This window comes from Radiomyces spectabilis (genome assembly GCF_025331425.1).
Source record: "Radiomyces spectabilis strain NRRL 2753 chromosome Unknown BYT42scaffold_8, whole genome shotgun sequence".
In the NCBI taxonomy this organism is placed as follows: Eukaryota; Fungi; Mucoromycota; class Mucoromycetes; order Mucorales; family Radiomycetaceae; genus Radiomyces; species Radiomyces spectabilis.
The window spans coordinates 1,374,257-1,397,490 of record NW_026251933.1 but is presented as its reverse complement, the minus strand read 5'-3'; the positions used below and the strand labels follow the sequence as shown (position 1 = coordinate 1,397,490).

The following is a 23,234-nucleotide window of genomic DNA, read 5'->3' as shown; positions in this document are numbered from 1 at the left end:
AAGATTCAGCAACGCAGTTCGGTTGCCAAACGAACAAATCTGGGACACGATATTCGCGTAATCAGAGACAATCTTACCCATGCATTGGAACGTATTCTGGATGCTCACCGGACAGGAGCTACCAATGCCAGAATCCGTGAGTTGCACAACTTGTGCATCGAAGCCGGTCGCACCATGTTCCTGAAACATCACTTTTCTGCCAATGGACGTCTCTTTGTCAACAATTACGCGGCTTTAAGTGCCTATTACCTCGGTAAGCTTTCAACTTTGGCCACATTTGGTGTTTGTATTCCGTATTGACTTGGGGATTTAAAAGAAATGGCCAAATCGATCAGCATCCGACGAGAAATGCAGGCATGTCTGGACTCCAAGCTCAGTGATCCGAGATTACGTACCACGTGTCAAGATCAATGGCCCAAGGATTTCCATGAAGAATCAGCGGACGAGGATTTGATGGAGTTGGAAGAACCGCGTCAACTATTCAACAATCCCCCGTGGATCCAGACGTGGTTGCATCAACTGCGCAATCAATATTCAGTGGAGCATGAGTTGGATGATGGCGAATTCCAGGAAAACTTTGTAGACATCATCCCAGAACCATGGACAGTGTGCTGCTTGACGATGGATATTCATCACGACGATCTCTACCTTGTACGCCTACGAGCTGGCGAATCCCCGTTTGTCGTCAAATTACCCCTGAATCGACTTGGCTGGCGTTCAGGCGCAGAAACTGTCAACGGAATCTACGAAAATGCAGCCACTGAATTCAAGGAAATTATTCAACAAAGTGACGATACAATTCACAGCAGTGCAACGTATATGGAAAACAATGATGTCGACGGTTGGTGGAAGCAGCGCATGGCTTTGGATCAGAGATTAAAGATGTTGCTCACCTCTATTGAGCATGACTGGTTCGGTGGTTTCAAAGTAAGTGCAACCTGAGATCAAGAAATTGGGACGCTGGACTCATCAGGCTATTTGCGTATTGCAAACAGGGATTACTGTGTGGGCAATACCAAGAAGACGAAGAAGCACTGTCGCAATTGTGCCAGATGGTCACTCAACTGGTGTACAAGGCAGCTTACAACATTACGGACGATCGATCCTATTCGAACAAGAAATGCATCAATATCAACTCTACCATATGTCGTATGCTGGTGCGTTTGGGTCCCGATCCTTCCAGTCAAGATCTTCAAGACGTCATTTACTATCTGCTGAGTTGCTACGAAAATCAAGATGTCATTGTACAATACTCGCTTGTTGACATGCCTCAAGTAAGATCCATTCATCTCAATATACGTGTTATTTTCATGTAGTAAATTCATTGCTTGTCCATTTTAGTTGCAAGAACAATTCGCAAGTGCCATTCGACGATACCATCAGAAAGCTCGCAAGGCGGGAGTGGATCCCATGCAGCGTTTACCCAACGACCATGTCATTCTGATTCTGGATAAATATACCCAAGTATTTCCTTTGGAAAGCTTGAATATCATGCGGAATCAATCGGTGTCGCGTTTACCGTGTCTTTCCTTCTTACGTGATCGCATTCAGTACGTCCGAGCCTTCACGAACCACCAAGTCAATACGGAGGGGGAGCAGCCTGAAGCTTGGACAGATTTGTGCGTAGACCGAGACAGCGCGTTTTATATTCTCAACCCCACAGGGGATCTCAAGCATACCCAGAACGAATTTGAGTCTCTTTTCAACAACATGAAAGGCTGGACTGGACTTGTTGAAAAGCGACCCATGGAGCAAGAATGTCGCCATGCCCTTCGATCCAAAGATCTTTACATGTAAGCAACGAAAAAATTTGTGATTGCACGAAAGTTTTATTGAATGACCGTTTTTGCTTCTTTTCCCCTAGGTACTTCGGTCACAGCGCTGGACAGTCGTTTATTCGAGGTCAAATGATCCGACAATTACCCCAATGCTCGGTTGCCCTCTTATTTGGATGCAGCAGTGGCGCGCTTGGATCGCAAGGCGAGTATGATCCACAAGGCTATGTTCTCAATTTCCTTATGGGCGGAAGGTACATTTTTATTTCATCTCGGCACAAAACACAGTGTGTGATGTTGGCAATTGACCGTTTCATTCTTCTCTAGTCCTGCGGTTGTAGCCAACCTTTGGGATGTAACGGACAAGAGCATCGATCAGGTGTCAAAGAAAATGATGGAGGCCTGGGGTTTGTTCGACAAACGTACCAGTTCCTGTTCCTTGATCGATGCATTGAATGCATCTCGTAATCATTGCAATTTGCCTTATCTCATAGGTAAGTAGAGGCTATAGTTTGTATGAAATCATCCGTCTTACCTGACTGAAAAAAAATGAATTCAACTAGGCGCTGCACCCGTTGTATATGGCATCCCTGTTTATTTGAAACCCGTGGTCTGATCGCTGTCATTGGCCATTGTACATTTTATTTTCTCCAACATTTATGCGAGTACAATTGTTATTATATAAAAAAATTCCTCGATTATTAGCTTGATACTTGGTTTCTATTACCAATTGTTGCCTGGTGGACGGTAACCTGGTTGTGCTGCAGACGGTCTTGGTGGGTTGGTTGAATAGCCGTAAGGAGCTTGTTGTGGTGGCTGACCGGACGCTCCGCAAATCGAAGGATGATATCCTCCCATAGGATTATTATTATTATCGTGAGACGGGCCTGGAGCGTAATTTATCTGGGGAGTACTATGCGGGGGTCCACTCATTGGCATTGGAGGAGCACCCGCTGGAGGATGAGGCGTGGATGGAGCATAGGATTGTTGGGGATAACCCGAATAAGGACGTGAAGAAGGCGGCATCGGTCGTGGTTGCGGTGGATGGGTTGATGGAGGCATCGACGGTGGCATCGATGGCATGGGATACTGGTTTGATTGTCCCGGATGAGATAGTGGGGTTTGTGGTTGCTGTTGTTGGTAATGTTGTTGTTGTTGTTGCGGATACGGTGGCTGTGGTGGTGGCGGCTGCGATGGTTGTGGTTGCTGGGGTGTCGAAGCTTGCATTGACTGCGGTTGTTGCTGGGATGGCTGCGATGGCGAGGGTGTGGCCTTGGTGGCCAACGAGGGTGAGGGTGCGCTTACACTGAACCGTTGCGAGCTTGATTTAGGTAAAGAGGGGTATTCGATTCCATTTTTTCTAGCACCATCCTGTCGCTCCCCCTGAGTTTCTTCCAAAAACTCGGCTTTTCAAAGGGTCATGTCAATTCATGCACAAGACAAAAAAAGATTCATTTAAACTCTATACCTAATTCGGAGGTCGACAATTGTCGATATGTTTTTTCGGGAGCTGTGAAAACAATGGATCAGCAACAGATTTACAAAAAGAGATGAGATGGAGTGATTGAATTCACGAGACTTACCGGCTCCTTCAGTTATTTTGTCGCTGGAGAATGATGAGGTGGACGATGCATTTGCATGTATCAATTCGTTCAACGTATCACGAAGAGAGGTCAGCTTTGATACCAATTCGCTGTTCATGCCATCACGAGGGTAAGAATTGGATGATCCCATAAATGGTCGCGTTTCCTTGTTAACCAAGGTTGAGTGCTTAGGTTCGCATATACCTTGTTATTTTGCGCCCCTTACCTTGTCAAACACTGTGATTTTCAATAGATTACTCTGAGAAATCGCATGACTAATATCCACATCATCTATGGAATTGAGAATACGTGAGCATACAATCCATGTTCATAATTTGACAATGATTGATGTACCTGTCATACTGATCATATCGCCCTCTGCGAATAAAAAGAAACCTTTTAGTTTGCGCCCGTCCACAGAGAGAAATATAGGAACTACAAACCATCGTCGGTATATTTGAGGACAATATTTTCTGGATTGGAAAGGTCGCTCTTGAAGAGACGGTACATCATTAGGCATAACCTGTAATGAAATTGAAGAATGAGTGTGGGTGGCCTGCAGGTTGGAGCAAAATAACGCCTACTCGTCGTATGTTGGTGCTTGGTTTATGGGAATACGACGAATGTCATTGCCGCAACGGCCTACCAGTGAAAAAGCAAAAAACGAAACAGTGAGCAACAGCAGCAATGCGGTTACAGTGTATCGTCCTTCAAATTACATTTCACAATGATATCGCCCGTGACAATTTTACGTAGGTCAGTGTAGTCCAGGTGGGTGCTCATGGGGTGGGAAGAGATTTTTTTGAAACGCAGGTTCCCGCTCCTGGAATAGAAGCATGGTTTTTTTGCAGCGTGGTTCCAAAGGCACAGTCACAATCACCTTGAGCATGAATTTGGGAAAACTGTATCAGTTCATGGCTCTTCCACCAAAAAAGTGCAGCCACTGTCTGACAGTGACACTTTAAGCGGTTTTATCCATGCGCTCGATCGAGACAGCGTCTTAATTTCTTGGGCTCAAATGGACCAGAAGCAGGCGTTGATGGAGGTTCATTGTTTGATTTGTTACCGTTATTAACCGCTCGCCTTATAGTACGGTAGAGCAAAGCCTTCTTTTATGGTGCGACATCGACTGGTTAGTTGCCTGTCGTTGTTTTTCTGTAGTATTAATGTTTCCTTTGTTATTCGCTTTTGACATTTTTGCTCATCATATTTATTATTGTTTTTAAATCTATCAAGGTCTCTTTATTATTTTATTTGGGGTATAAGAGGTTTTTACTGACGCGCTCTTCCTTTTTTAAAAGCAGTTAAAAATACCTTTTTTTCAGAAAAACTTGGTCTCTAGGATGTATTCTTCTAATAGTGCACTGGTACATGCTAGTAGTTACTTTTTTACTTGCACAGAGACCACGTTTTTATTTTCTCCACAGACAAATGTTTTGATTTACGAGAGGACTGTTTCGATACCTCCTTGTGAATCAATCGAGTTTTGGATTATTATAAGGTGGAATTGGAATGGCTCTGACGATGAGGATGATAATAATAAGGTTAAGTGTAATTCTCTTTAGATAGAGTATTCAAGTACTGGTGATTATTTTTGAGCAATACTGCGCTCGGTCGTTTCCGAGAATGTTCTTGTACGACCGAGTATACTACCAAACAAAACGGAAACGGCAAGCCAAGCCAAATCAAGCGGACCAATGTGGTTATTGGCGAAATAGCTAAAATTGGTATCAGGTGAGCTCATCCGCCAAGCCGATGATATGGCTGAGTTGGGGGAGGAAAAGAAGAATGTCGTACAATCGAGCTCATTTAACAGATCATGAGGATTCTCTTTGAAATTTTGACTGTGGCGTTTTTCCCTTTTGAAACATGAAAGCAGTGCCATCGGAGTCAAAGGCAAAAGGGCGCGCAGCGTTTTGATCACAGTGGGTGGAATGACCACGTGCTTTTTTACCGTTTTCGACTCAATCTAATAAAAACTTATCATTTTTCTGGCCAAACTCATCATATTTTTCATTTTCCTCCTCTTTTCTTTCCTTCATTTCTCTCTTCCTCTTTCTCTCCTTTCAAAAAAAAAACCATCATGTCGATTTTACGACAGCAACCACCGCCAACCAGTTTTCCAGAGAAAATGGCTAGTGTAGCCTCCATCAATGATGGTTTATACCCGGTCTCTTTAACCTCACCCCCCGCCGCGGACGGTAAACGACCTCAGCGCGACTCCGCTCAAAGTACGTCCATGGAAGAACCTATCACACCTGATAAAGAGGTTAACGAATGGCGAGATCCACTCTATCATCCCGTCCCCACTCCCAAACGTTCCTTCACAACCTCGGTTGTATCCGAAACTGAGTCCAACCTGACCGTCGAAACCGAACTGAAACGGCATTCCACCATTGAACGCCATGACCCCGATGATTCGCACATCCACACTTCTTCTTCAGGCACCCGAAAATCCAGCAGTATCCGATCCTTGGGGCGTCATAACACCACCGGTCACGCTTTCCATGCATCTGCCCATAAACAAATGCGCATCTCGGAAGAGTTTGAAAAAGAATTATCGGCCCGACGAAAAGCGTTTCGCCGCCTGTCTCGACGACGACCTCACGACAACGAAGTGGACGAGGATCGAGTGCTCATAGGCACTCGCATCGCCGAAGGACATCAAAACTACGTTCTCATGTACAACATGCTGACAGGCATCCGAATTGCCGTTGGTCGAGTATCGGCCAAAATCGACCGTCCATTGACAGACGAAGATTTTACGGCTGCACATAAACTGGCTTTTGATGTGTAAGGGCTTTTTTTGGGGGGGGTGTTGCCTTTCTCCTTTTTTCCTCTTTATCTATTTGTTTGTTTACTGATTCGTTTTATTGCATCTTTATTTACTTGATCTAATTCTATGATGCTTCTGCTTTCTTGCTTCTGTCGCTACAGGACAGGTGATGAATTAACGCCCGGTGCCAAGTATGATTTTAAATTCAAGGACTATGCTCCATGGGTTTTCCGACATTTGCGCGAAAAATTCGGTATTGATCCTGCGGATTACTTGGTAAGATTCAATTTTTTTTAGGCGTTTAGCCGATCTACAGGAAAAACAAGAAAAAATAGAAAGTTAAACGACTGATTTAGATTTCTTTGACGAGTAAATATATTCTTTCCGAACTGGCTTCCGCAGGAAAAAGTGGCAGCTTTTTCTACTATTCGCGCGATTACCGATTTATCATTAAAACCATCCACCATACGGAACATAAATTTATGCGTAAAATTCTAAAGCAATACCATGATGTAAGTGTGCATGAGTCGACGGTGGCTGGTGTTCCTGCCGCAGTCCGTACTAATCTTCTTTTTTTTTGGTTATTCTATAGCACGTCAGTACGAATCCAAATACTTTACTCTGTCGATACTACGGTTTGCATCGTGTTAAATTACCCCATGGAAGAAAAATTCACTTTGTGGTCATGGGCAACGTGTTTCCACCCAATAAAGACGTCCACGAGACATATGACCTTAAGGTATTAAAAAAGATGAGAGACCGACATGATGTTTCTGAAGCCTCCCGTCGATGAAACTCACCTGTTTTTTTCTCAAATGTATTTAGGGCTCCACGGTGGGAAGATTCCTGCCTGAAGAAGAAATTCGAAAGAACCCGTATGCTGTCATGAAAGATCTCAACTGGGTCAAGCGAGAAAAGAAATTGCAGCTGGGTCCTCGAAAACGTAAAATGTTTATCAGCCAACTGATCCGCGATGTCAAGGTAAACCGTCTATGTGAAGCGCAAATGATGACGGGGGTCAACTCACTGTCCACTTGCCTGCTCCCATTAGCTTTTGATTCGTTTGAATATTATGGATTACAGTTTGCTTATCGGTGTGCATGACATGTTGCGCGGTAACAAAGACAACGTGCGCGATTCCACATTGCACTTTTTCCAGGTAAATGCGAGCAAGTGCTCCCCCCACCTAAAAAAAAAAGTGGTAATGCCATGTCATCTAATTATGATATTTTGCTACAGCCCGATACCAAACGTGTAGAACGAAGAGCGACTCTCAAAATGCATCGTCAAAGCAAAGCGCAAGTGGTACGCAAAGCCATTGCCCAGGCGAATCCCGATCCAATGGATGTTTCAGAGCTGCCAGAAGATCCCTTTGAAGAGTAAGTCGACACATACGGCGAGATAAAGAAAGGGAGGAACAACCACTGATTTGAGATAAATCTAGGCGTCGCAACTGCGTGTTTTATTCAGACGATGGTGGGTTCCAAGCAACGGACGAGCAAGACCGTCCATCAGCGATGCTGTATTTCATGGGCATTATCGATATATTGACGCCATATGATATGAAGAAAAAGTCGGAGCATTTCTTCAAATCGATGACTCAGGACAAGAATGCCATTTCATCCGTGCGACCGTCTCACTATGGAGACCGATTCATGGGTTTCATGGCGCAAACGTTGGAACACAGCGAAGACGTCCCTCATGAATATCAACTCAGTAATGAAGGTCGCCGCTAACGAAAAACAACCGGAAAAAAAATACCTTGTATTCTAGACTTTCGATGCATCCATATACACTTTTTTCTTAATTCACTCATATCTTTTCATCCCTCTTTCTCCCGTTTCCCTTTTTCTTACTCTTCCCATCTATACATATCCGCTTGGTTTTATCTATCATACCCTAAAATAAAAAGAATTTGCGTAGGTTGGTATTATTGATATAATATAGAAATGTACTGGATCAAATATTACAATTCAAAGCAAACTACAAAGAAAGCAAAAGAAAAAAAAATCTTGAAAGCAGAGCAACTGTAAAAACAATGAGGGATTAATCGACCGACACAGAATTCACGTCACAATTCATGGGGGGAAAGGGAAAAACCATATGAGGAGATGAATTTAATGCTGTAATGAATAAAATTGTAAATGAAAAAGATCCGTTGGTTTCTTGTTCTTTACTGGTTCCCGGATGAGTAGTTTGCGGGAAATTGATACATCCATCCCAATTCATTTCCGGTCAGTTGACCAGCAGCTTCCATATCGTTTGTCATTTGCAGATCGAAAAAGTTGTTGCCTGTGATGCCGATCCCCGGTGAACGTACAATGGACTGCAGCGCGGCAGCAATATTTTCACTATTGTCGCCGAGAATCCAATCGGTGCATGAGACGCCGTCACATGTGGATGCAGATACATCGGCAAGGGACATTTTCCGCATCAGGGTGGGCGGAATCGGTGAAGGGGTCATTGTTTGCGGAGCCGAAAATAGAGATGCATTGGGCGCCATCGAGTTGAATCGCGGTGGTACTTGAGAAGGTGGCATGGTGGCAGGTGGGGGTGGGGGTGGGAAATTCATAGGCATCTCCCTTGCAGAAGAAAAGCTGGAAGGCGAAGTCGACGACTCGTTTCTGTTGGCTTGGACTCGCTGCATATTACTATGCATCGCATACAGATCGCGGATCATAAAGTATAATTTATCGGCCATGGCCCAGTAAATACGCATCGACTAGTGTACGTGCACACATAAATTTAGTCATGACTCGAAAAAAACACAATAAAATTGACAACAATGTAAGGCGTACCTGCAGGAGCTGAAAGTGGACGGTGAGTGCCTCCCTGGCTTTGTTGGCTTCTTCCGGATTGGGTGAAAAGGTGTTGTTGACAGCAATGGTAGCTACCGTGTAGGACAAGTACGTCAAATACGGAGGCATCAGCGACGTGCAATTGTTAATGGCTCGAAGCATGTCCGTGACCGCATCCACTGCCTTGGTGCATTTTTTCACACTGTCATTGATGAAATTTCGGAGCGCCGGTTGAATCATTTCTGAATTGAGTGTGTCAGCCATCACCAACGAAGGTCGATGTAGAAGCACGGTCAACGCGTTGTGTAAAATGTGCGCCTGATCAAAGAAAAAGACGTATATCAGATAATCTACTGTGCCTGCTGAAATAAAACAAACATACCATGACAAAGCGACCTCCATCGATGGAAGAATTGGTTCGGAATTTGTGTAAATTGGCGGCGGTATTTTGTAGATGCGGGGGCAACCGGTCACTCCATTCATCGATCTGACGGTCCAGCTGGGCAAATTCGGATTCGGGATGGTACGGCGGTAGCGATGATTTGGTGATCTTCCCTCGATTGATAAACATGGTTAATTTACCCAACAATACAATGGCATGCAGCATGTAAGCGTGACAGCTCAGTTCCGGTTTCTGGTCTGCGTTGGCAACATTGGTAGGCGCTGAAATTGTCGCGGTCACTCGAAGCAGGTTGCTCTCCTGTAAATCTTGAATATTAAAGTAGGCCACTCGACTCTTGTCAATTGTCTCGGTATAAAAATGTCCCCTCGTCCATCCATCTTCATCACTCGGAAGAAACAGGTCGCAATCCTCGTCTTGCAAAAACATCGGTCGTCCCGTCGCTGCACTTTGAATTCTGGTTTCATCATTCCAAATAAGCATTGGTTTACCAAACATACCCATTTTGCATGCCCTGGATTTATTACCTGTCTAGGACGAAAATGGACCAAAAAGTACGACGTCGATATTCCTGCTGTAACCATTTCTCCGCAGGTTGAGGCTGCGTGAACCCGTCTTCGGCCTCTTCCTCTTTATTCAACCCCAGTTCAAGCGCCATGCGAATTGCCATACCAGAATACATCCAACTCCTATCAAATATCAACGTCGCAAACAAAGGGAATCAATATCACAAAAAGGTTCAGTTCCCGGCAACAAAACAAAAGAAGCTTTACCTTGGACCTCTGGCACAGCCGAATTCGTGAAGTGTAAGCAGTAACAAGGCTTGAACGTTGGCTAAGGAGGGATCATCGATGGCTTTGACAACGTGTAAATCTCGAGCTTTTTTGGCATATTTTTCACCGGCATGCCACGCAGGAGTTTCTTTAATATCCGGACGACTGGAAAACCTATGAAATCAGAGAACAATAAATAAGCCAAGACAAGTTCTCCAAACCCGGAGGGTCTTTTCTTTCTGCTTACCGGGCGGCGACGGACATGACGCTAAGCAATAAGAATTCGGAGCATTTGCCTTGACGAACGTCTTGCATAAACGTGCGTGGGTCCAGCACGGGGATAGTTGTGTAAACATTGTCGAAAAACAAGGTGACAAGGTGTTCGATGACGTCCCCTGGAGGAAGCACTTGTTGATCGTTCGGTATAGGTGACGCTTCCATTTTAATGGGTGAGGCAGTGGGATGGGAAGGGGCGGACGAGGCGGCGAATTCAGGTCGTACAGAGTCACTGGCTGTGCTCGTGGTCATGGTAGTACGTCGATCGTCTGAAGTTGAAGAAGTGGGTGAAAGCGCCACTTTTTCATCCTTGCCTCCGGGATAAAGTATCTTTTCCATTTTATCAAGCCGTTTTTCTAACATTTCAATGTAGCCCTGCCGTGGCCCTCGTTTCTTGGTACTGGGAATATACGTACACTCCCGATTCAGTTTGACACAATTCTTGCACGAAGGTCGGCCACCATCACATTTGATCTACGAAAAAGCCAGATCAAATCATAAGTTCCCATTTTGCCGTGGATCTAGAAAAGAATGCCCGTGCATTGGCATGGGCACCAAGCGATGTGGTTTTGTTCTTACTTTCTTCTTCCGACACATATCGCAAGCTTGAGTCAGTCGTTTACGTTTATGCTCGTTTGAGCTTCCTTCGGTGACGGCCATATTAGGTGGTGGAGGCGGTGGCGCTCCTGCATAGTCTCCCGTGTGCATCATCGTATCTTCCATAAATATCAATCTCGCACCCTGATAAGAACCCTTTCTTCTATCAATTTTTTTCTCTTTTTCAACCAGTTGGCCTGGGCAACAATAACAGGATAGAAAAAGGAGATAAAATAAAACAAGCAACAGAGATAACAAACAAAAAATTACGACGGAGATTGTCCCTGTCTCAAAAAATAAAAAAGAATCTCAAGTGGAATTTCTGGAGGAATTCCAGTAAAAAAGATAACACAGAGAAAAGAGGAAAATTTTTGTTCCAAAGATACTGCTCTCCTTTTTTGGTTCGAAAAGAGTAGAGTAACAGGAGGACCCTCACCCTGGGCAGACCAGCACATCTTACTCATCAATTCTATGCCCAGTCACAAATCATTTCAGACCAAGATAAAAAAAAAAAAGTGTGCTGCTGCGCCATGCTTGTGGTACAAAGAGCATACAATTCAAGGGAACCCATCACCTCTCTCAGCGGATGGACGTAGACTGCTCATTTCTCCCCAGCTTTGTCAGCGTTCGGTCAGTCTAAAATGTAACAGAGATTTTAGGTTTCAGACTCCCCTTTTGTCGAAATCGGTTTCAGATAGCCCTTTTTTGCGTTCCGTGGAGAAATTTCTCCATCTCTTCTTCGTCATGGGAACTTAATCCTGCATATTTCTACCATGCCCAATGACAAAACAAGAAAGATCCTGATTGGTTTTCTTCTTGATGGAGTCGAATCTCTACATGAATGACGAAGTACCCAATCATGGCTTCCAGATATCGAGAAAGAGGGCCGAAATGACTGGCTGAAGTAACAATGGGCTTTTTTTAAAGCCAGATGCAAAACGCCACTCGACATTCAGCGCCCAAACAAAATTCGTGCTTCAACACTCGTATTCGTCGTAAATTCCCTAAGAAACTCACCCATCGCGGCTTCCATACCGTCCCTCACATCCAGAAATCGGCGCATGGGCCGGAAGTAAACTCCGTTCTCTCGATTGCCAATACTGGAATCCATCATGATGATGCGCTCGTCCGGAATAACGAGACAAAGACAGATACTCCAATTGGGCTCTACATGGCAGCAGACATTCACGCCACACACGCGCTGTAATTGCATTGCATCGTCCAGGGGTCAATAACTTTAGGTTTCGTAACTGGCGAAAGGCCTGAAAATCTCATACCAGGGACTGTTCCAGCATGCTCCAACGTTGCATATGTACTTCCATTGTATCGAATATTTTCCAGTATGATGGATCGAATCATGAATTCTTCGCAATTCTTCAACCATGGGTGTGGTTAGAATGGCATGGAGGCGTGCCAGTTCTAACGTCTGAGGATAGAGGGCGTCTTCCCATGTCAGAACACTAAACTCGCCGGGAACGGTTTCCGTGCTGCCATCATCATACTCGACCCGGGATGTTCACACATTCGCATGAATTGTAACACCAGCACACGTAGACCTTGTAATTTGGCGAACACCGACCAGATCAATTCACCCCCGTGATCCACGCATCACAATATTCTTACACGACGGCGATGGCATTCAACTTACAATATATGGCGCCAACATGAGAGTTCGCCAGCGACGACACACGGCGACCAGCGCACATAACGTTTCGGTGTTAGCGCATATAACGTTTCGGTGTCAGCGCATATAACAAAAAGATCTCGCAAAAGGCAATCGTCATTGAGCATGTATATGGGCGTATTCTACACCGAGAGAAAAATCAAGAGTGCATGACGTGCTTAGGGTTGTGCATAACCGAGTTGGTGGAGCTGCATAGGGCGCGTCATTGACTGGTGGTCTTATGTGGCGGGCAAAGAGGAAAGACGTGAGAAACCGATGGTGGCGGCGATTCTTTCGCTAACCAGTGTAGCCAGCGCACTGATTAACTAGACGCACGGACTCACCTTGGGCTGGGTATTTACTTCCGTCTGATTGCAAGAGCAAGTACGACGGCGCAGTGAGGTTTTTGGAGAACAAGTCTTTTGATAATATCTGTTTTTCATGTGCGTGGAGGAGCTAGGTTTTAAGATGCTCTGTGAATTTCTGGTAAATGACCGTGGCAGCATTGGTATCTTTTGGCACCTAGCGGTTGACGAAGAGGTATCGATTGCACAGGACAAAGCGTGGTTGAAGGAAAAAATTCACTTCCAATCATCACTTGTCATTTTGAAGCCACAGTCCCATATGATTGGCTGTGATAAGATCTATCCTTTTCACTCGCCCATACAACCATAACATTTTAGACAAGCTGTATGGGTCATTTGATTTGTTCAAGTAAAATATCATTCTATTCGGGTGATATCTTTTACGAACACTGTCTCCCATAAACCTGATGAAAACTATGTGAAACTGCGATCGCTTAAAGATACAAGGCGGTATTATTCCCGATATCAATGAATACAACGAAAGATGCTAGAGTGAGCAGTACGCAATACTTAATATGATAACAATATGCTCGCTTCAAACACCATAATCATTTGCTGTTCCAAAAGCCTCCCAGACAAACGATCGTGTTCTAGGATAGTTCTCACATAATATTAAAATTCTGTAAATATTTCCGTATACTAGCACTAAAGTGAACTACCGGTCATCACACTTGGTTTTGACGCTTGATGCAAAGTGATTATGCCGCACTTTGCTCGTCGACAGGGTGTGTGGGACCTGAAGACCAACTGTTTTCAAAGTTGGCGGCTTTTAAATTACCAATCGTTTCAGAGATCGAATACAACCGACACAATACCAATGGCTGTTTGGCCTCATTAAATCAAAGCGAGACATCCGCTGATTATGAATTGTCTTTTTTTATTATTATCACGGCCAAAAACGCATTTCTTTGTGACCTTGAGAACGAAAGAGCGGTATATATACGGTATCAATGTAAAAAAAGATGTTCAAGCAATACAAATGAATTACTCGGAGCTGCAAGTGGGTATCCACAGGATATCGGTGCAATGTGTGCCTTTGACGGAGGACAGTCGATAACTGAGATAGAGAAAAATCATGCAGACGATCACCAACAGTACGAATAAGATGAGGCGACAACGATGACGACGAAGCGTTCCATGGTCACCTCCAGAATTCCAAAATGCTGTTTCAATATCTTCTATATGGACAGGCACGGAATACAAAGGATAGAGCATGGAACATGAACACCTGGAAGAGGCGTTGAAAAAGAAAAATGGGCAAAAAAAAGGCACTGTTGCCGCATTATTTTGGAGCGGCCTTCACCACGTCACTTGCGAAGCGAAGGGACTGGCGATTGAATGTTTCAGAATACGTGGTACGAATGGCTGAGACCGAACCAATGGACAGGATTAATGCGAAACATAAACACCGACATGCATATAACCCAGAAAGCCCTTTTTGCCTCTGGCACTCCAATACACAAACCATTTGACGAAAAAAAGGATGGCTTGCAAAAAATATGTTTATTTTGTGTCTATATTCAAAACTTTTTTTCCCGTTAAACTGTTAGTTATTTTATGAGGAGAGTTTAGGCAACTGCAGCCATGACTCCCTTGGCAAGGTCAAAATCATATCTTTTTGATTGATCAACCAAGCACACTTTTCATTGGACCTCATTTATTAATTTTTTTTTTCTTAGAAAAAAAAAAGTTAAACCCTGTCCGACCATGAAGCCTTGCTTCTCTTTCCTCAATTTCGCTCTTTTTCGCATTTCCATACCTCCTTTTATTCATTTTGACGGTACCATGAATGGAAATGAGAGAGACGAGCGAAGGCGATCGCTAGCGATATCTGCTTTGCTGAACGAAGAACCTTTCGATCCCCTTCCTCGTCCATCATCCCAGCTACCCACCGCTGAACAGAAACGGCTCAATCGAATGACATGGCCAAACGCTATCATGATCGATGCGTCGTCGTCCAAATCTTATCATGCCACCGAGGCCGCCGATGCCGCCGACTCCTCCTCGGATGCCTGGGATTCGAAAACTGAGGATGGACATGAAGACGGGGGGATGACCAAAACCAAACGGAAACGGATATCGGCTGAACAATGCAAACGTCTCATGGAAGTTTTCGATACGACCAATACCCCTAGCTCTGACGTTCGTGAAGAGCTCGCCCACGAACTGGGCATGACAAGCCGTGAAGTCCAAGTATGGTTTCAAAACCGACGAGCCAAACTCAATCGTACCAAAGCAGCTCACAACAACAATGGATTTTTCCGCTCCCGCCAATCGTTATCCGTCATGCCTCCTATCATGACTCCCGTCCGGCCCAAACAACTGGATCTCATTTCCGATCGTCCACGCAGAGCGTCCGCACAACCCATCATGCAACCATCCCATTATTCTTCACCTCTGCTTCCGTCCGAACGTCCATCCTCATCGCATCGAAATTTTCATCCTATTGCGCCCATGCCACCGGGACCTACTTCTTCTGCTGCCCATGGGTTTTCACCTTTCGCCTCCCAATCCGGGTGGAAACCCATTGCTCCCAAACAACAGACACCTTATTTCAACGATCAACCTTCGCCATTTGCATCCAAGTACCCTCCCATAGTACCCAATCCATCCTCCATTCACCACGTTATTGCCGATCTTAGTATACAACCCAGACACGATGAACGATCTCCCGTCCGAAAACGGCCAAAATCCGTCATTGGCACGCTTGGCTCGTAGATCGGGCTCCGTCAGCAAAACAATACTCTTTTTTGTTCTGTAAATGCTTCTATGTATATAGTTCTTCTTTTCCCAAAAACCCAATACACACTACACACAAGTTTTCGGCGACGCCAAAAATTTACCATTAGGAACCGGCATGTCCTTCTTGGGAGTACATGCCTGGCACAAAAAAAATACGAACTCTCTCTGGCAATTTTAGCTGCTTGTGAGAAGTGAGACTGAGTTTGACTTCTTATTCAAATGCAAAAGCTAACCTGTTGACCTGAAGATGAAACCTTGATTAAGTAAAACCTTGTAATGAGAAACTTGAGAGAATTATTCCCAAACCGACTTTGGACCTCCGCCTGTCACTCAAGCCTATCACCCAATCATTTTGCTTGGACAGATCCGACTCCCATTCTTATTGGTGTTTCGAGGGCGTTCTCCAATGTTTTGATTTTTCAGACCAATCAGACCTTGGCGATTTGTTTGGCGTGCGCGTTAATAACACATCAAACAAAACACCCCAGCTTTCTAGGAACCAATGTTTAATGACTGGTTGCTGAAACTTCTGTGATAGGAAGCGATGTCAACCGGTTGTTACATAACCAAGCCTACTTGGGATGAACATCAACTGACAAAACATAGGATTGCTGCCGGGAAATCAAACAATAGACATATCTGCGCAATACTCCAAGAGACCATTTATAGCGTGGCCGTCATTTTCTGTGGCTAGAATTAGCTGCTTTTAATGAAGTTGCCGATTCGTTCCTCTTATCAAAACAATGAGAAAAAGGATGATTAAGACGCTTCATTTATATACAGTCACCACTCGTTTTTGGAGTCATCTCGGGAAGCACGAAAAAGTGATGCCTAAATCAATTTGATTTTAACATTCAAAGTATAAATAAAAGTGATGATTGGAAAATCCAGAAAAGCAATTCCAAAATTGAGCGGTGACTCTTTGCTGCTTTGCTCAGATCCTTGATAAATGCACAAAAGTGACAACATTTCATTCGATTACAAACAGCCCAACCTGTTATCGTGGAAAGAAGCGGAGAAGGAGAACTCAGTTTTCAAGAGGAGACAACACTGATCCTGCAGTTCAAATCAGTTTATGCGAAAATCACCAAATCGCAAAATGAAGAAACCAAGCTACTGGTGCTGCTGCCGCGCTGATTCGTGTTTCCATCACTTGCATATATGCAAGAACATCTTTGATTATTCTTTTTGCGGACATGCTCACATGTGTCCGCATGCGCTTTGGTCTTGCGCTCTCCGGGTTCCGTCGCCATTGTAACATGGCGCACTGAAACTGACACCCTGTTTCGTGGAGCTATACGTGAATGTTTATTGTCACAGCAATATTGAATATACATGGTTTCAAAAACAAGATTGACATGAAGGGACAGGGCAAATGGGGAAACTTTTTAACATACAACAAGATCAAAAATAGTGCTAAAAGTCTGAAGCATTGTCGCATCAGCGTTCAACATAGGCTATACTGCACTTTGTAGAGCGACTGTAGTATACATTGGATGCTGATGGCAGCATGAGTGACATGGCGCAGCTCCTCTTTGCATTCCTTACGCGAAAGAAGAGTGAGGCGCTGAAGTTCGCCAGTTTTGTTGCGAGAATCGAGCCAATGAGGTGCATTTGCGGTCATAACACAGCGTCACAAATCGAAGGTCCGCAAAAGATATAAAAAGAGGGCGTCTTTTCTGATCTCTTTTTTTTCTTTTGTGCGCCAGTTCGGAATCAGGGGCTGCTAGGCTGGTGGTTACTGGTAATGATGAACGCTCCGGTTTTTGGTAAAGCATTCGGGGTATGGCGAAAAATCCGAAAACCATCTTCTAATGATAGGATTGGCCATCCTTTGAAGAGATTGTTTTCGTTCCCGTCGGCTCTTCCCTTTGGGCGCCTGACTAGCCATCAGCGCGCTCACTGTGGAAGGTATGTCGGTGGGTTTGCTTTTTAATCGCAACAAAGGCAAATGAAAAATAAAAAAGTGAGCTTACTGTCCTGTGGACGCGAACTACGCCAATTTCATAGAAAAAGAAAAAATAATTGAAAAACACGTTGCCTCATTCGCACTACGGTCGTTTTCACTTGCTTTCCAAGCGACTTCAAAAGCGGTTTGTTAAGCCAAGAAAATGGACCGGCCGAAAAGAAGGCAGATAATTGAAAAACAAACAATTAGTTTAGCCTAGAAAGACATACAGAAGGATAGACTTTTTTATTTTGTTTGTCGTTCATCTGTTCTCTATTCAATAAAAACGTCCAATAAACTCGTCGTCCAAAAATCCGTCCTTTTTATTCATGCTTGCTGCCTGCCGCAGCTCACACTTGACCCGGTCACTTGGCTGAGTTAACGTCAAAGTGGCCTATTGGTTTTTCGTCTCACTAAGGGAAACCTCTCTGGGCTTCATTGCCGTCAAAATGGTGGATCCGCAATGGCGACGACCAATGAGGAACTTGTGTTAACGGCATCAGAAACAGAATAAGTGTTTATTTTTGCTAGATGTGTTTTGTTAAACCATCAAAATGCATATAATAAAGGAGACCGAAAAGAGGACAATGATGTCTGTCCTTTTAGGAGCTTTGGTGGCAAAGTCACGACTTTCTCCAGATTTCCCATAGTGGCGATGGTGCTTCTCAAGCACCGCAGGCCAAATGAGACTCGCACGATCAATCTTTGAAATTTCACAAGAGCAACTTTTAACTTGCAAAAAGAAGGCGTCTACTGATGGCATCGTTCCCTTTCTGGGAGACGATTTCTCTTCGTTTGCATAAAAGTGCCAATTTTCTGCATCTTTTCTTTTGGGCATTCTGCAATTGTGCCGATGAAATTGAAACTACGCCAAAAAGGTTCCATTGCTGGCCAGACGATGATTACGGAATTTTAAATTTGGCAAATTGAAAACGTTGGATTAATTGGTTTAGGCGGATCCTGTCCACCGTTCGCGTAGAACGGCAAAAAAAGGGGGAACCGCACGTGAAGTAACAATTTAATCGCCTCAAAATAATGCGATAAGAAGATGAAAGTAGCGACAGCCAAATTTATTTGCACAACAATGAACAAAAAATCATCCATCGATATTCCTGCTGGAAGGGATCAGCCTGCAAGTTAGAAAGATAATTCAAATTCCGACTCGGATGGAGGATAATGCTTGCCATATATGGAATGACATGAAAAAAGGATGATCCTTTCTGTGATAGTTGTGTGTCCGCCCAATTCGTCTGTGCGTTGAACCTCTGTTCTTATACCTTAAAATTTACGCTCATCTTGTTCACACAGCACTGAGCATTGTAAGGCTACTTTTTGGTTTAATTTGTGTATGCCCACGGAGTGGCAGTTCCAATGTCTGATTCCTTCTGCTGGATTTTAGGTCCATTCGATTCCCTCGTCCACACGATCCATGGCTATAGCCATTTGGCCCTAGATACCGTTTGTCTCCATCACTATCATGTCAAACGATCTTTTGCTACGTCTCTTCAACTCTAGCTATTTTAATGTCTGGCTCGCTGTATCGTATCTTTACCGGTATGCGGACAATAGCGGCATTCAGCATTACCTGTGCAACGAATTGCGCAAGTTTCCTTTGAGCGAAATCGAATACTACCTTCCTCAGCTCCTGTACGTCCATTGCCTGTTCAACTGTGCTCGACTGTATTGTGCGGTTACTAACTAGTTGAATTAGCCATTTCCTGATGGTGCAACCGGATCATTCGGCGGCTATTGAAGCATTACTCGTTGATCTTGGAATGCAGTCGCGCCATGTCGCCGTCATGGTAATTTGAGCCCACGTGTGACAGCTATGATATACAACAAGATAGCTAAACAAACTTGGGGGTTGTTATTGGGTTGTAGTGCCTGTGGTATCTTCAAGCGTATTTGACCGATCTCTCATCGAATCCGTCCGATCCCGCTTTTCAGCTTTGCAAACGCGCCTTAAATACATGCCACTTGATAATTTTCGATGATGCGGAAGAGACCGATGACCGAGCGTCGATGCCCTATCCGACGTTACCAAGAGTGTCGGGAGCGGTGGCAGGGATAGGGGCTGTACTGGCCGGTATAGGACAAAATCTGGCTTCGTTGCCCATTGCCAACTCGGCCAAAGCCATGAAAGCGGCTCGACAACGTGATTCGCTACACAGCACCTCATCCAGTCGACACAAACCATCGTTGTACTCGGCCAAAGAATCACCCAGCTTACCCAACTTGGTAGATCGCGGGTTACTAGGCGATCATTTTTCATCCGCCTTTCTTTCCCAACCGGATCTCCCGAGGACAAAGACACAAGTAGTGCATCACACAACGGCAAGGTCAAAATCGTTGCGGATAGCTCACGGAAAGCATGGTTCAAGGATAACAAGGCCGGGGTTGACATCGTCCGTGACAATCGACCCATTGTCAGGGTCCAACGCCTCTCGACTCAGCAACGAATTAAAATACCCACATTTATCATCCCCCGGTTCTGATTCGGGGATCTCTTTACCGATCAATCCAGCTCCTGTGTACTTGACCCGGATTCCTTCATCGACTAGTTCCATCAGCAGCAGTCGGAGTGAAGATCCCTTTGACGATGACGACAGTTTCTACGGGACCGAAAGGAAATCTCCAAGCAAAGAATCGACCGTTGATCTGACGCGTCAGCGGCAGTTACTTCAATCCAGCTATTTCCAATCCGAGATCCAATTTGTTCTTGCCCTAGTGAATATTACCACGCGTCTCCTCAACCTACCTAAATCGGCCCGCATGACATCGCTACGAGCGGAATTGACCCTGTTAAACCACAATCTCCCTGCCGATATATGTATACCCCTATGGTGTCATGCAACGACAAAACACCCACATCATCACCGCATTGTTCGCATCCAGGCTTCGGAAGCCGTGGTACTGAATTCGGCTGAAAGAGTAAGCTTACGGAGAATTCATTAGAGCATGAAAAGTAGATGTTCATCGAAGGGATAGGCTCCATATATGGTGTTACTGGAAGTATTGGAGGGCGATGGCAGCATAGAAGAAACCTCCTCAAAAGACGACGCGGACACCGCCGCATCAAGCAAACAGGAAGCAGTTGGCAATGTAACTCATTCACTTTCGGAAAGCATTGATTTAGGCGACTGCAGTCCTGCGCAATCCCCCTTGTTCTTATCAGCGTCGGCTGGCACCGAATCGCAAAAGAGCTACACGCCGAATGGTACGTCACCCCTGACGCCTGAGGTGATGGATCATACCAACGATCACGCTGAACGGATGCATATGGCGGCTATTATGCTGAGTCAGTTGCAAACGACTGGCACTGGCGATATGGCCGGGCCACGAACTCGTCCTGAAAATGAAGCCATCCGTGAACGCATCATGCAACAAATGCAACTTTTGGAACAAGCTCGCATGGATAAAATTAGGTCAGGGCATTTCAACAGAGACGTGGAAGAAGAACAATGGAACAAGGATGACCTCGCGAAAAAGATGATGCAAGCATCCGAAAAAAGTAAACCCATCACGGATAAAGAAGATCCTAGTGGTAAGTCACTGCCCTTTTCTTGCTCATGCAAAATAGTCTGACCAATCATTTTCCGCACTGCGCTGCAAATGCAATGCAAATAGCCGCTGTTTTCAAAGAAGATTGGCAAGCGAAAAAGGCGAGAGTCCAGGCCGCGTCACCGTACGGACACTTGCCTCACTGGCAGCTGATCTCGGTGATTGTAAAGAGTGGATCGGATTTAAGGCAAGAACAATTTGCTGTGCAAATCATCCGCGAAATGCAGAGAATTTGGAAAGAAAATCACATCAACGTGTGGGTGAAATAGTGAGTTGAAACAAAGCCATAGGCAACGCGCGTACAAAGTGTTCCCATTTTTGCCATAGGGAACGTTATTCTAAGCTTCTCCTTTTTTTGATCTAGTTTCCGTATCCTTGTCACTTCGAACCAATCGGGATTGGTCGAAACGATTCGTAACACAATGTCTATCCACTCTATAAAAAAGGACGCCTACTCTCGTATGAAAAGTGGTAAAGCGTGCGTTTTCACATTGGCAGATTACTATCATCAGGTAAAGAAGATCCTTGCAAAACAATCAAAAAAAAAAAATATCAAAAGAAGGAGCGTCATGATTAATGATGGATCTTTTTTTCTTTATTAAAATTGACAGCGTTGGGGCCCTTTGGATTCACCCACGTTTTGCGAAGCGCAAGATGCATTTATGCGTAGTCTGGCGGGTTATTCTGTGATTTGCTACCTTTTACAAATCAAAGACAGGTGAAAGCCTTTCCAACGTGCAAAAGCGTTCATGGATATTGATGCATTTTGATGCCTTGAAACCATAGACACAACGGAAATCTTTTGATTGATGATGCGGGTCACATTATTCGTAAGCGTCTGTTTGTTTTGATGATGAAGACTAGGGACATGAATTGAAATGATGAACATAATAGATATCGACTTTGGTTTCATGCTATCGAATTCGCCTGGTTCTGTTGGTTTTGAAATGGCGCCATTCAAGCTATCTCAAGAATTCATTGCCATTTTGGGCGGTGTGCAAGGGAAAAAGTTTGCTGAATACAAGGCACTGATGAAAACGGCTTTCTTGACGTTGCGGAAACACAGCGAAAGTATTCTATTGTTGGTGGATCTCATGTCTCGTCATTCGAACATGCCGTGCTTTCAAATGGGCGAACAAACCGTACAACAGCTCCGCGACCGATTTCAACCGCATCTCACCGAAAGTCAAGTGGAAGAGTTTGTGGACAAACTCATCACAACGAGCTGTGGTAACATCTTTACGCGACTCTATGATACTTATCAATACTATTCTCAGGTAAAAAAAAAAAAAAAAAAAAAAAAAAAAAAAAAAAAAAAAAAAAAAAAAACCGCTGTCGCGCGGAAACCGCAACGAGAATTTCTCACGGTACTCTTTTCATTTACATAGGGAATATTGTAAAATACATAAAAAGTCGATCAAATAAGATCAAGTTAAACACCAACAGTGCTAACGAACCCTCTTGAACCATTTTCTTTTTAAAAAAAATTGGTGAGGTGTTAGTTATGGACCTCTGTTTTCATCATTTCGACTTTTTATGTTTGTACTTTTTTTTTTCTCCCTCTTTTTTTTCACGCGTTTGAATGAATGATGGAAAAAACGACATGGAGGAAATCCACAGTCATCCGCGAAAAAGATAAACATTTTCTCAGACATTCCCTCAGCATATTAACGTCACAGTACAATGTCAGTTAGGCCTTTTGTTTTCTGGGACATTCCAACCAATTGTCTATCCTTTTATCAAGCAGATAAAAAAGAAAAAGAAAGCGAAAAAAAGGAACACGCACAGAAGGAAAGAAGGCGGTGATATGGCTGGGAATATTTATCGGAAAAAAAAAACCGCACAGGCGAGAGGCTGATGTCACTTTGTGACTGTGGTTTTCTTTGGTTCGGAACATTCAAAAGAAATGTGAGGATGAGAGGAGCGTCCAATGGTTTTACGGGCATCCTATAAATTTTCCGGGAAGAACAAGGGCAG

The 23,234-nt window shown here is 44.3% G+C and overlaps 8 protein-coding genes across 8 annotated transcripts; 5 read left to right on the top strand and 3 right to left on the bottom strand.

Annotated features, from left to right (window-relative positions):
- Positions 1 to 453: 453 nt before the first annotated feature.
- BYT42DRAFT_594293 (peptidase family C50-domain-containing protein) lies at positions 454 to 1,797 on the top strand (the record flags this gene model as incomplete). The annotated part of the gene is made up of 3 exons (XM_051570760.1): positions 454 to 927; positions 996 to 1,274; positions 1,342 to 1,797. 3 exons carry the CDS (start codon positions 454 to 456, stop codon positions 1,795 to 1,797), a joined length of 1,209 nt encoding a protein of 402 aa, XP_051422524.1.
- Positions 1,798 to 1,865: 68 nt separating this feature from the next.
- BYT42DRAFT_469569 (peptidase family C50-domain-containing protein) lies at positions 1,866 to 2,175 on the top strand (the record flags this gene model as incomplete). Its single annotated transcript, XM_051563545.1, has 2 exons — positions 1,866 to 2,029; positions 2,103 to 2,175. Coding segments are annotated over 2 exons (237 nt in total), but the record flags the coding sequence as incomplete, so codon positions are not given.
- A 267-nt stretch (positions 2,176 to 2,442) lies between these two features.
- On the bottom strand, positions 2,443 to 3,963 carry BYT42DRAFT_574459 (uncharacterized protein). Its single transcript, XM_051568854.1, has 6 exons — positions 3,802 to 3,963; positions 3,713 to 3,736; positions 3,585 to 3,649; positions 3,359 to 3,524; positions 3,244 to 3,285; positions 2,443 to 3,181 (listed from the first exon to the last, which is right to left on the bottom strand). The coding sequence occupies exons 1-6, from the start codon at positions 3,869 to 3,871 to the stop codon at positions 2,499 to 2,501; spliced, it is 1,050 nt and encodes a 349-aa protein (XP_051422522.1). The 5' UTR covers positions 3,872 to 3,963; the 3' UTR covers positions 2,443 to 2,498.
- A 1,418-nt stretch (positions 3,964 to 5,381) lies between these two features.
- On the top strand, positions 5,382 to 8,055 carry BYT42DRAFT_574453 (uncharacterized protein). Its single transcript, XM_051568853.1, has 8 exons — positions 5,382 to 6,151; positions 6,296 to 6,410; positions 6,491 to 6,646; positions 6,727 to 6,873; positions 6,960 to 7,115; positions 7,186 to 7,293; positions 7,374 to 7,513; positions 7,579 to 8,055. Exons 1-8 carry the CDS (start codon positions 5,442 to 5,444, stop codon positions 7,868 to 7,870), a joined length of 1,824 nt encoding a protein of 607 aa, XP_051422521.1. The 5' UTR covers positions 5,382 to 5,441; the 3' UTR covers positions 7,871 to 8,055.
- A 252-nt stretch (positions 8,056 to 8,307) lies between these two features.
- Positions 8,308 to 10,002, bottom strand: BYT42DRAFT_498691 (fungal-specific transcription factor domain-containing protein; the record flags this gene model as incomplete). The annotated part of the gene is made up of 4 exons (XM_051564578.1): positions 8,308 to 8,856; positions 8,933 to 9,250; positions 9,315 to 9,789; positions 9,860 to 10,002. The coding sequence occupies 4 exons, from the start codon at positions 10,000 to 10,002 to the stop codon at positions 8,308 to 8,310; spliced, it is 1,485 nt and encodes a 494-aa protein (XP_051422520.1).
- A 28-nt stretch (positions 10,003 to 10,030) lies between these two features.
- On the bottom strand, positions 10,031 to 11,096 carry BYT42DRAFT_385263 (uncharacterized protein). Its single transcript, XM_051563327.1, has 2 exons — positions 10,353 to 11,096; positions 10,031 to 10,279 (listed from the first exon to the last, which is right to left on the bottom strand). Exons 1-2 carry the CDS (start codon positions 10,742 to 10,744, stop codon positions 10,102 to 10,104), a joined length of 570 nt encoding a protein of 189 aa, XP_051422519.1. The 5' UTR covers positions 10,745 to 11,096; the 3' UTR covers positions 10,031 to 10,101.
- Positions 11,097 to 14,464: 3,368 nt separating this feature from the next.
- Positions 14,465 to 15,976, top strand: BYT42DRAFT_574441 (homeobox domain-containing protein). Its single transcript, XM_051568852.1, has one exon. It carries the CDS (start codon positions 14,714 to 14,716, stop codon positions 15,722 to 15,724), a length of 1,011 nt encoding a protein of 336 aa, XP_051422518.1. The 5' UTR covers positions 14,465 to 14,713; the 3' UTR covers positions 15,725 to 15,976.
- A 2,917-nt stretch (positions 15,977 to 18,893) lies between these two features.
- BYT42DRAFT_574436 (kinase-like domain-containing protein) lies at positions 18,894 to 23,112 on the top strand. The gene is made up of 11 exons (XM_051568851.1): positions 18,894 to 19,015; positions 19,096 to 19,343; positions 19,408 to 19,498; positions 19,578 to 20,627; positions 20,685 to 21,240; positions 21,324 to 21,525; positions 21,622 to 21,769; positions 21,869 to 21,975; positions 22,044 to 22,087; positions 22,152 to 22,534; positions 22,646 to 23,112. The coding sequence occupies exons 2-11, from the start codon at positions 19,174 to 19,176 to the stop codon at positions 22,655 to 22,657; spliced, it is 2,763 nt and encodes a 920-aa protein (XP_051422517.1). The 5' UTR covers positions 18,894 to 19,015; positions 19,096 to 19,173; the 3' UTR covers positions 22,658 to 23,112.
- Positions 23,113 to 23,234: the final 122 nt, after the last annotated feature.

What these genes read in the sequence shown, in the direction of transcription:
- BYT42DRAFT_574436 (XM_051568851.1), top strand. Translation starts at nt 19,174, where the DNA reads ATGTCAAACGATCTTTTGCTACGTCTCTTCAACTCTAGCTATTTTAAT. An exon ending in CGCGCCATGTCGCCGTCATG is followed by an intron (nt 19,499 to 19,577) that starts GTAATTTGAGCC and finishes ATTGGGTTGTAG; the next exon opens with TGCCTGTGGTATCTTCAAGC. An exon ending in GGATAAAGAAGATCCTAGTG is followed by an intron (nt 21,241 to 21,323) that starts GTAAGTCACTGC and finishes CAATGCAAATAG; the next exon opens with CCGCTGTTTTCAAAGAAGAT.
- BYT42DRAFT_574459 (XM_051568854.1), bottom strand. Translation starts at nt 3,871, where the DNA reads ATGATGTACCGTCTCTTCAAGAGCGACCTTTCCAATCCAGAAAATATT. An exon ending in AAATCACAGTGTTTGACAAG is followed by an intron (nt 3,525 to 3,584) that starts GTAAGGGGCGCA and finishes TTGGTTAACAAG; the next exon opens with GAAACGCGACCATTTATGGG. An exon ending in CAAAATAACTGAAGGAGCCG is followed by an intron (nt 3,286 to 3,358) that starts GTAAGTCTCGTG and finishes TTGTTTTCACAG; the next exon opens with CTCCCGAAAAAACATATCGA.
- BYT42DRAFT_574453 (XM_051568853.1), top strand. Translation starts at nt 5,442, where the DNA reads ATGTCGATTTTACGACAGCAACCACCGCCAACCAGTTTTCCAGAGAAA. An exon ending in CATAAACTGGCTTTTGATGT is followed by an intron (nt 6,152 to 6,295) that starts GTAAGGGCTTTT and finishes CTGTCGCTACAG; the next exon opens with GACAGGTGATGAATTAACGC. An exon ending in TTCTAAAGCAATACCATGAT is followed by an intron (nt 6,647 to 6,726) that starts GTAAGTGTGCAT and finishes GTTATTCTATAG; the next exon opens with CACGTCAGTACGAATCCAAA.
- BYT42DRAFT_574441 (XM_051568852.1), top strand. Translation starts at nt 14,714, where the DNA reads ATGAAGCCTTGCTTCTCTTTCCTCAATTTCGCTCTTTTTCGCATTTCC.
- BYT42DRAFT_385263 (XM_051563327.1), bottom strand. Translation starts at nt 10,744, where the DNA reads ATGTTAGAAAAACGGCTTGATAAAATGGAAAAGATACTTTATCCCGGA. An exon ending in GTCATGTCCGTCGCCGCCCG is followed by an intron (nt 10,280 to 10,352) that starts GTAAGCAGAAAG and finishes CTGATTTCATAG; the next exon opens with GTTTTCCAGTCGTCCGGATA.